The 11,587-nt window shown below is 42.6% G+C and overlaps 1 protein-coding gene across 1 annotated transcript in view; it reads right to left on the reverse strand.

Annotated features, from left to right (window-relative positions):
- Positions 1 to 9,976, reverse strand: part of Itih6 (inter-alpha-trypsin inhibitor heavy chain family member 6) — a 28,464-nt gene extending 18,488 nt beyond the window's left edge. Inside the window, 4 exon segments of the mRNA XM_027950164.2 lie at positions 1,904 to 2,151; positions 2,979 to 3,089; positions 8,618 to 8,772; positions 9,875 to 9,976. Coding sequence (XP_027805965.2) covers positions 1,904 to 2,151; positions 2,979 to 3,089; positions 8,618 to 8,772; positions 9,875 to 9,976 — 616 coding nt within the window.
- Positions 9,977 to 11,587: the final 1,611 nt, after the last annotated feature.

Below are 11,587 nucleotides of genomic sequence, written 5' to 3' on the forward strand. Positions count from 1 at the left end.
ATCACACCCAGTGACAGACCCAGGCACGTCCTCAGCTCCCAGCACTGACTGTCTGTCCCTCACTCACAGCCTCACCCTGCCATGCTTCCCATCCTCCCTGGGCCAGCCTGGAGGAGTGTCACTGCCCAGCTCACCCAGAAGCCCGGGTTCCCCTCCAGAGAGGCACTGTGGTGCATGTTAGAGCAGAGACAGACACATCCACAGGGCCTGGGTCTCCTCCCGTCCCCTTCCCTCTGTGGGAAATGGCAGTCTAGCAAGGTTCTCCTGTGGCATAGAATTGCATGTGCTTTCTTCCCCTGTGCCTCTGACTCCCAGCATCACGTGTGTGAATAAGCCTTTTAGCGTCTCATGAAATCACTGATGACTTTCTGGTCCCGGATGTTTGCTGAGCTGGCCACAAGATCAACTCCTCTGGAATTTTAGTCCAAGACAAGTGTCCATTTAGAAAGGTCTGTGTGCCTCCTTTTTTCCACAAAATGGAGGCCTGGGAATTCTGCTCCCCCTCCTTCCTGCTACAGCTGTCAGGAAGCTTAGGGGCAAACTGAGCCCCCATACTCTCTGAGGCGCCTGCTCACATACATTCCCTGGGCTTCCTTCCTTTCATAGCTCTTTGTTCTCTTTTATCCCCACAGGATTGGTTCTATCCTCTGTTTTAGCCTTTAAGGGGAAGGGGGAGGGAGCTGCCATTTATAGATTAGGGCTTAAGAGTGCAGGCTGCAACACTCAGATGGCCCTTGGGCCCAGGTCTCTCCTGCTGTTGCCTTGTGTCACTGGAGAACTTAGTCCCTCTCTGTTACCCTTAGTCCCCTCATCTGTAGCATAGGGATGATAATTACCCTTGTTTTTAGACAGTGATTTGGGGACTAAATAAGAGCATTCATTAAAGTATTTGGAACCATACCTGGATCTTCATGAATGCTGATTAGTGACAGCTAGTACAATCATCACCATTCATTACTCTGCATCAAATGATTTCAAGATAAGAATGTTCTCAAATTCTCACAATGGTTCTATGCCATAGAAGACACCTCCTCTATTTTAAAGATGGGGCATTTGAAGTAGAGGGTTAAGTGACTTGCTTTGCTGACCCCATATTAGGAGAGTATCAAAGCCAGAATCGATAGCAGTCTTTTGTCTGTTTCCACTTTGTCCCCCACCCCGCCTCTCCGGGTCAGCAGGTTCAAATCAACCAGGACCTCCAATGCTAAACAGATCTGTGATGGTGGCCCCTTGAGCTGGGGGACTTCTCTGTGCCTGTCCACTCACATCTCAGCAGATCTGTACAGGTCTGCTCAGTGGTTTCCAGCCGGGTTAGACGTTGAGTCCAGAAGCTGGTTAAGGATTAAGATTCATGGGCCCTACCACAACCTAGTGTACCTCGTGCCAGAAGTTTGAGGCCCAGGAATCTGTTTCTGAAAGCTCCTGCAGTGATTCTGATGAAGCCAGCCAGGCCTTCCTAGTCTTCTGGATGAAATCTGAAGCAAGCCTGGCAGCCAGGTTGCCTCTCTGCCCTAAGGGTCCTGCAAAGGTATCCTCCAGGGTGCCTATGCTTCCTGTCTTCCCATGGTCCTTCCACTCTCAGCAGTGATCCTGGGGAAAGCCGGATTTGGCCAGTGTGGCTTCACTGCCCATAAAATTGTAAATATGTGATTTTGTGATCCAATCCAATAGAACTTTCCCTAATATTGGTTCTTTTTAATGAGATAAATCAAATATTTGGAAAGTTTGAAACATGCCCCAAATGTCTTCAACTCCAAACATGCCTTCTCCTCTTTGAGGTGGGAAGGGCCTTGGCTGTTAGCACAAGGTAAAAGCATCACTATTGTAATGCCCAACAGTAAGCAGATGATTCCCATTCAGGAAGGCCAGTGTGGTGGTTGACCCAAAAGTGATGTCCACATACTTGTGCGGTGGTTGGTGTGCAGGCGGCTGGTCCTCAAAGGTGGTACATGCACATAGGAGATGCCTGTCCTTTCTGACACTGTGACTTCTACGTTCAGCTTTGACACCAATTGACCAGGCCTCACGCTTATCATCAGCTGGTATTGGCCCTGGTGTCGCTGCAGCAGCTCCTCATAGGCCAGGGCAAAAGTCACTTCTGTGCCTGCTGCCAGGCTGGTGGAGATTTGGAATTTCTCTGATTCCCGGTCCCTGGGTAGGAAAGACAGAAGGGTGGGAGGGAATGGGATTTATGGAGGAGTAGGGGAGCTGTTAGATGCTGTGAAAGTTGACCTGGTTCTGCTTTTCTTCACCATTGTTTCAGTAGACCTAACTAGGTTTCTGGTTCAACTAAGTTCCCGACTCATAGACAGTCATGCAGGCATCCACTAATTAGCCTCTTTCCCTCCCACATTCCCCCTTTTAAACATTCTGCTTGAGAAATTATATGAAAGGTAGTTCACCCTTAAGTAAACTCATTCTGTGAAAATTCGAATCTAGAATGGGTTTGTTTTACAAAAAAAAAAAAAAAAAAAGTTTTCAATGTATGCCTCTTCCCCTTCAAAATAGCCCCTCACAAACCCCTCCCCTATGTGTTAGACTGAGCTTGTTTATATGGCATTGACTCAGTTTTCAGGAGCCAAATCTAAACTTTTCCTGCAGGACAAAATTCTCTTGGAATCTGGGAGGAAATATTAAAAGAAGACAATGCATTTCTGCCAACTGAATGAAACTCAGAAAACAGGATTCAATTTACAAAAATCTCACTTGCACATAGCCTTCCTGGAAGGAACAAATTCTTAAACAAGCTACATCCTGAGAGCAGGAGCAAAGTAGAAATGGTGAAATAAACTTCCATTTGTTGAAAACACTTACTATGTTGCAAACTTTGATATTCATTAACTCTCATCATCTTCATTTAATCATATGAAGTACAGATCATTGTTCCCACTTTACAGAAGTAGCCCAGAGAGAACATGTCTCCCTTGATGATGAAGCTCAGAAGGCTTAGTCATATTCCGGAATGCATGGGGCCTTACCTGATGCCTACATGAGCAGCTGTCTTTCCCTGGTGATAGGCTTCCTCATAGATTTTCTTTGCTTGGCGCTTCTCTTTGACTTCTGCAACATAGACTTTATTGTTGATGGTCCTGATGGTACAGGAAAGAGAAGGGACAGAGGAGGCAGATAAAGAGAAAGAGATGATCAGAGACATGGGAAGACATAAAGAAGGAGGAGGAAAGGAATGGAAAAAAAGGGGAAGAACAAAATCATATCATAAAGCCCAAGTTTGAAAGGGAAGAAGAGAGGAGAGGAGAGGGAGATAAACCAGGGTGCAGTTATTACAATGATCTTCATTTTTCAGATGTGGAAATAGACACCACACAGCATATGATAGACCTAGTCTTATAATTTTGTATTTTTCAAGGTATTGAATGAGTTTTGTCTTTTGACACACAAGGTGTTTTTAGGTGATACATAACTGAACATTTTTTACTATTATTATTATTACATATTTTCTATAGCATTTATTTAAAAACATGACATTTTGAACCCATGAGCTCACAGATGTTTTACTTAGGATAAGACTAACTTAATATCAAAAAGTGTATCTATTTAAAGAAAATACATTAAGTAAACAACACGGTTGGGGGCATAGGTGGTAAAAGTTTTGAAAGTGGTGTGTGAATTACTGCAAAGCCTTCTGAGGCTGACTAGGGACCTTCCTGTTCTCAGGGATTTCAAAGATAGATGAAAAGTGAGAAAAACAGACTTGCTATTCTTCCAATTTCTCTAAGGCCATAAACTATAAGAGAGAATAAAGAAGGAAGAGGGAGAGAACACTTTTTCCCAAGCCTTCAAGGAAGGGTCCTGGAGGAGTTGGCCTTGGAGCTGGTTCTGAAAAACAGGGAGGCTATGGATAATAATCTGCACTGATGATGCCTTCCCAATGTCTTTTGTTGTCTTCTCCTCTTCCTGACCTCTAAATCTTTGGAACAATTTGAGGCTCTATTCTTGACATACTTTCCTTACTTCTCTTCTCTTCTCTTCTCTTCTCTTCTTCTTCTTTCTCTCTCTCTCTCTCTCTCTCTCTCTCTCTCTCTCTCTCTCTCTCTCTCTCTCTCTCTCTCTCCATCCTCTGTACTTCCTATATTCATTCTCTAGGTAATATCAAGTCCTATTGCCTTAATACCGATTTGCAGCCAGGCATGGTGGCACTCCTGTAATGCCAGTGACTCAGGAGGCTGAGGCAGGAGGATCACAAGTTCGAGGCTAGTCTGGGCAACTTAACAAGACCCTATCTCAAAATAAAAATAAGAAGGGGTGGGAATGTGAGTCACTGGTAGAGTACCCCTGGACTCAATCCCCAGTACTGCCAAAAAAAAAAAAAAAAGAAGAAGAAGTTTAAAATGCTATTTATACCAGATGACTCCCAAATGTATTTCCAGGGTGGATCTGTCCCCCTGAACTCCAGAACTATACATCCAATTGCTTACTTGACATCTCCACTAGAATGTTCAATTGTAACCTCAAGCTTAACATACTCCAAACTGAGCTCCTAGTTTCTCCCCCCACCTTCAAAATCTGCTCCTTCCCAGGTCTTCCTTATCTCAGGAAATTGTTACTCCACCAAATCTTAGAGCCATGCTTGACTCCCCAATCCATCAGGGATTTTCAGATCTATTTTTAGAATATATCCAGAATCTGACCACTTCTCATGACCCCCACAATTCTTTCCCTGGTTCAAACTACCAATGTCTCTTACTTGGGTAAATACAGTAACCTACTAACAGGCCTTCCTCTTTAAACCCTTGCTCCTTGTAGTCTGTTGTCATAGCTGTCACAGAGATCCTGTTAATCCTAAATCAGGCCACGTATTTCCTCTGCTCAAAACTCTCTGTGGCTTCCATCCCCACTCAAAGTAAAAACCAAACTCCTCACTGCACCCGCTGTGATCCTACACAATTTGGCTTGCTGTCACCTCTCTAATGGCACCTCCTCATACTCTGTCACTCATTTTGTTCCAGCCACACTGGCCTCCTTGTTATTTCTTTTGATAAAGTTAAATTTATTTTAAAGAAATACATAAAATCATAAAAGTTGTTCATATTAATGGGTGTATTCATTGTGTAATGTTTAAATCAAGTGAAACATTTATCTTCTCAAGCATTTATTATTCCTTTGTGATGAAAACTTTCAAAATATTTTTGGAAATATACAGTACATAATGTTATCTGTAGTCACTATACTGTGCAACAGTACCACAGAGCTTCTTGCTCCTGTGTAAAAGTAACTTTGTACCCATTGATCAACACTCCCTCATCCCTCCCCTAGTCTACTCTACCCAGCCTCTGGTCACCATGATTCTATTTTCAATTTCTGCAAGATCAACTTTTTTAGATTTCACGGGTGCATGAGATCATGTAAATACTTGTCTTTCTGTGCCTGACTTACTTCACTCAACACAATGATCTCCAGCTCCTTCCATGTTGTCACAAATGACAGGATTGCATTTTTTTTATGGATGAGTAGTATTTCATGGTATATGAGTGCCACATTTTCTTTATCCATTCATCAGCTTAAGGTGTTTCTATTTCTTGGTTGTAGTAAATAACACTCCTGGCTATTTCTTGAGCTTGTTCAGCATACTCCTATCTCAGAGCCTTTGCAATTACTGTTCCCTTTGCCTGGAATGTTCTTCATCCAGATCTTTGCAAGTTTTCACACCCTTTCTTTTCTAAAATTATTTTTTGTTGTTGTAGATGGATAGCATGCCTTTATTTTATTTGCTTATTTTTGTACGTGGTGCTAAGGAGTGAACCCAGTGCTTCACAGTGCTAGGCAAGCACTCTGCCACTAAGCCCCAGCCCCAGCCCCACATACCCTCTCTATTTTAAGATCTTTGTTCAAATGTCAGTTCCTTAAAGAGACATCTTTGATTACTCTAAAACAGCACCTTCATTCACTCTGTATCTTATTCTGATTTCTGTTTCTTTAGGGTACTTCTTATCTACAAACTGACATATTTATTTTTTCCATGTCTGTCTTCTCTATGAGACTGTGAGCTCCCTGAAGGCAAGGATTTTGTCTTTCTTATTTGCTGTAGTATCTTTGGTGCCTGGAATATAGTCTGGCATACAATAAGCACTCAATTATTGTTTGCAGTCTGGGCATCCCAGAAAGACAGTAAGGAAACACAGTGTGTTTCAGGGAATAGAAGATCAGAGGGGCAGAGAAGGTACATGGAGAGAAGGTTAGAGTGCTTGGGCAGGCCTAGAGAATCAAGGCTTTGAATAGAAAGCTCAATGAGATCACACAGCAGTCTCTGTTTCACAAATAGAGTAACTGAGGCACAGATGTTGAGAAAGATTGATCAAGGAAGCAGCTTCCAGGAACACCAGGGGGGGAGGATATAGAACTGGCAGAAGAGACCACTCAGGCGAGGAGTGTTTCTAAGTAGCTGAAACAGTATTGCCGTGGCTGGACTAGTGTGGGGGTGGGCCAATCTGGCAGGGTCCCAAGGTCTCTTGGGGGGTGTGGGGGTGTAGGGTGGAGTTGCTCTGGCAGCAGCACACTGGGGCCTCTGTGTGTGTGTGCTGCCTCCAGCCAGCATACTTTCCACAGAGTCTGCCCAAGAACATTTCCTCCAGCCTGCTTTGCTTAATTTTTAAAAATTTTTCTGGTGTTTTTTCTATTGAAGCAAAAATCCAAATTCTGCCTGACTGTTTGGCCCTTGTATCATTTGACTGCCAACTTTTTGAGTTAGCCCCCATACTCCATACCATTCCTGCTTTTTTTTTTTTTTTAAATCCCCCTTTGGTTCTGTTGGTCCCCCTTATGCAATGATCCTGGTCCCTTCAAATCTTACCCATATGGAAATTCTGCTTCCAGGAAACCCTCCTGGAGTACCTCAGGGCCTCTCCCCTGTACTTCATGCCTCTGATTCCCCACTGATCCCCTTCTCTAACTTAGCTACTCTGCAGAGCAGCCATAAGAGGATGTTGATGATACAGATTGTTTATGGCATGAGAACTTTCTCTCCACTAACAGGGTTGAGGGTGGCTGATCAAGGGCAGAGATTTTGACTGTGGGGCTCGCTAATCTTTCAGGTCTGAGAGTGTTTACACTCAAAGTCAGAGGCTTTTTTTTTTATAATTCACTAGGGTGTTACATAGGCTTATGAGGCCTCCTCTAAGCTTTCACTTTCCTGCTCCTCCTTTCTTGTTTATCACCTTAGCGAAGGTCCTGTCACCTACCAGATATGACAAGACTCCCCCCCAAAATGTAGAGCCTGTCTATATTTACTTACTCCCCACATACAGTCAGGTTATTTCTTCCTCCACTGGTTTCTCAAATTCTACCAGCACTGTAGTGTTCCAGCCTCCACATGAACTCTGTCCCTATTTCCTTACTCAGTTTCCCAACTTCCTGACTGACCCCTTCAGCATATCCCTACTTCATTATTGTCACTTCTTGCTTATAATCCTACCATGTCTCATCATTATGGGCCACAATTATTTCCAAAGTGAGGTATACATGCCCCTAGGCATGCTACAGACAAATCAGGAGGGAGTGGAACGATTTTAGCCCTCTATTTATAGAGTACTTAATATCATTGCTATAAAATATATTTATATAATGTATACATTAATAAATAAACATATTTTGGGCATATATGACCAAGTTTGTCTTTGATACACAAACACATAAGATAGTCTGGAGACCATAAGTAAAACCCAAGTGCTCATTCTAACATCGGAAGCCTTCCAGAGCCTAATCTTTTCCTACCTCTCAGTGCTCATTTCTGACCATTCTTCTACCTCCTGCTGGTACCCTATGTTCCAGCGGCATAGAAGTACATGCAGTTCTCCTAATGAGGGGAACATCTGTGTGTTTATTCCTTGAGTCCACATCCATGCCTTCACCTTGTTTGGCTGGTGAACATCTCATATTTCAAGCTTCAGTTTAGGTGTTATACCTCAGCGGTTTTATCCAGCTGACTGGGGTTAGGAAACTGACCACTGTCTCTTTTTGGGTCTCACCTTCCTACCATTCCACATTTATATTTCTCTTTCTTTATAGCAGACTTTATTAAAATCATCTGTTTCTTTTTCATGTACCTCATTAGACAGTGCTTTTTGGGAGCAGGGACTGTGTGCAATCCATCTTCTTCTTTCTGTTGTACCCAAAGTGCAAGTCACATAGTCAACATCAGGAAATTATTGTTTAAAAAGTAAAGTTAGGGCTGGGGATGTGGCTGAAGCGGTAGTGCGCTTCCCTGGCATGCACGGGGCACTGGGTTCAATCTTCAGCACCACATAAAAATAAATAAAATAAAGATGTTGTGTCCACCGAAAAACTAAAAAATAAATATTTAAAAAGTAAAGTTAATATTATCAAGTACTTATTATGTACCTGACACTGATTTTAGTGTAAATTTCCACATATATTAACTCAGTTAACCCTTGAAAGTGGATTCAAATTTTATCCCTATTTTATATATGCATATAATGAAACTCCAAAGTAAAGTAACTTGTCTTGAGTCCCATAATTAGTAGAGCCAGGATTCAAACTCAAGAAGTCTGATCTCAGAGTGCATTCTCGCAATTACCATGTTCTACTGAAAGAACAAGCAAAAGAATGTATGCTCAAATGAATGAAGTGGAACCAGACTTACATAGTGAAATTGGAGATAAAAGCAAGGTGAGGCAGATCCAGGTCAAAGATGGCTTCGTGGGCTTCAGCATGTGGATTGAACAGAACAGAGGTGACCAAGGTGTGGGCATAGCGAGATACCACGGTGGAGCGTATGGAGTAGCTCGTCATCAACAGCTGAGAAAGAAGACAGGAGGAGCATTAGGTAAATTTAATCTTTGGCTTAGGTAGATAGTACTTGAGGTCCCAAAGTTCATGGACTGGTCTCAGAGTACATTGGGGAAGTTGAGGCCCAGAAGGGGAACGTGGCCTCTATCATTTCTTTAGCGGACATTCTTGATAGTTTAGTAAGCTTTAGCAAATCTCAGAACCAAAGGGTCACAGAAGATTAAGAATCAAAAGACCTCTGCACAAGTGCTTCCCCAACTTTAATGTGTACACAAACCTCCTAGGTATCCTGTTAAAATGCAGATTCTGATTCAGCTAGTCTGGGGTAAGGCCCGAGTCCACCTTTCTAACATACTCTCAGGAGGATGCTGATGCTGCTGGTCCATGATTTCACTTTAGAATGTATACAACACTAACAACACTTTAGAATATAACAGAACATCAGCGTTCATTGAGCTCTACTCTGTATAAGGCATTTAGTCTTTCCTCTTTAAGAGCTCAGGTGTAAAGAATTACATTTCATAAGTGCAATTGTGCACTGCAAGCACAATACACATTTGCCATTCATTATCTTATTTAATCCTGACATCAGCCATATGATCTAAATGCTATTATTGTCCACATTTTACAAATGTGTTAACTGAGGCTCAGAGACTGAGGTCCCACAGTAGATATCTTCTTCTTCACCTTTTCTGAAGTTATGATCCCTCTGCCTATCCACACATAATACACAGTTTATTTCCAGAGTGGGGCAGTGGGAAATGGAGGATATTTAGGATCAGATGGACCTATGTTCAAATTCTCTTTCTACCACTTCCTGTGTCTTAACCTCTGAACATCTGTTTTCTCTTTTTTTTTTTTTTTTTTTAACAAATGGGGATAATAATAGAGCCTGGCTTATAGACATGCTCTGAGGATTAATTGAAACAGTAACTTTAAGACCCCTGGTATAGCACCTGACATGTACTCAGCAAATAGTAATGCTTCTGTGTTCCTAGTTTCTCAGTCATAGGACTGAAGAAACAGACTGAACAGCTTCCCCTACTCCCCCACAAAGACATATTTTTTTTTCACAAATCCCAGAGCTTTGTTCCCTCATTCCAGAACTGACCTTTGTGCTTGATGAAGAGGGGCCAGGAGGTCCCTGGCATGTCAATTCAAGGAAAATGGTCAGCAAAAAGCTGACACAGATGAGGTACCTCCACTCAGACATAGTGCCACTTCTGGTCTAGGTCTGCTGTTCACTTCCAGAAGGTCTGAGCCTGATCTCCAAACCCTTGCTCTTTTAAAACTCCAGGTATCCCTTCTCTTGAGAGGGAGGGACCATCCTGAAGGGTGTGGAAGGCTCTGAATGTGGCATTGAAGCCCACACAAGCCAGGATTGTCCAAGAGCTGAGGCTGGCATCTTGCCTGGAGAAGGGCCAGTTCCATGCTTCCCTTTTTCCTCTCATCCAGCTGTAAGATGAATGGAAACTAAACATACCAAAGTGCTGGGTCTGTCTGTTTGCTATGTTGGCTCAGGGTGGGGTTTTTCTTTCCTATAAACATCCAGTGGAGCCCATAACCAGGGCCAAAGGAAGGTCACTCAGCACTGAGCATCTTAAAAAGGTAGCAGAGATGAAAGAGGGGTTGGAGATCCAAGCCCCCAATCTTAGTCCTTTCTGGTACTGACTTTAGTCTTTAGATGAGTGGGACTTACTCAGGGCCCATAACAATTTAGGAGTCCCACAGATGTGACACATGTAATCTCCAGAAGAGTCAGAAGCCAAGGTGGGCTAAGGCAGAGCAGTGGTTCAAAATATAGGCTCTGGACTCAGATCATTTGAGTTTGAATCTCAGTTCTGCCAGCTACTGACTGTGTAATAATGGGCAAGTCAACTAACCTCTTTGTAGCCTTAGTTTCCATATCTGCAAAATGAAATAATAATAGCACCTACTTCATAATGTTGTTGTGAGATTAAGTGAATTTGTACTTTTGGAATGCTCAGCATAAGGTAGGTGTTCAGTAAATAGCTGCCAGGATGAGGGCAAACATCAAAAGTATGGGTAGCTTCTTGTCCCTCCAGTGGCTGAATGAGTTGGGAGACACCAAGTTGAGGTGCTCTGGACTCAGTGTTTGCAGGTCCTATGGAGGGCTGGGTGAAAAGTGAGGCTGAGAAACTGGAAAGTACTTAGAGGTCTGCATGGGGGCCATCAGCATTCATCAGAACCCTTACCTCTCTCCTTTCTACTCGCATAGTTTACACAAGCTTCCAGCACTTACCTTCAGGGCAAAATCTCTGATGACTAACTTCCCCTGGACACTCAGATTTTCCCTATAGAATTTGACATTGAATAACAAAAACCTCTTATTCTGACATTTGGGGGTCCCAAAGCTTGTCAGTTGCCACCTTCCCTAAGTCCACACAAAGTTTCCTGTTGGAATTTCTTCAGAGGGAAAGTCCTAGCTACAGAACAACTTTCCTTATACAGCAACAGAAAAGTTACATCAACTATCCAGTCACTTTCTCTTGAAGATGAATAGATAACCAAGGATTCAGAGGCAAATTAAGGAAGTCTGTAGCACAAGAGCAAAATACTAAAATAAATAGAACAACTGACCCTAGAGCAATTTGAGAACTTGGGAAACAAAAGAGAACTTCAGGGAAAAATGGTAATGTTCCTCAGTGAGATTTTAGACACGCATAAAACAAGAACTAGATGCCACAAAACAGGACCAATCAGAGAAAAGAAAGACTCCTCAGAAATTGAAAACAAGTTGTTAAAATAAAAAAAAAGCAACAGACACACTGGAAAGTAACATGGATGAAATATTCCAGAATCT

Source organism: Marmota flaviventris, chromosome X (assembly GCF_047511675.1).
Source record: "Marmota flaviventris isolate mMarFla1 chromosome X, mMarFla1.hap1, whole genome shotgun sequence".
Classification (NCBI taxonomy): domain Eukaryota; kingdom Metazoa; phylum Chordata; class Mammalia; order Rodentia; family Sciuridae; genus Marmota; species Marmota flaviventris.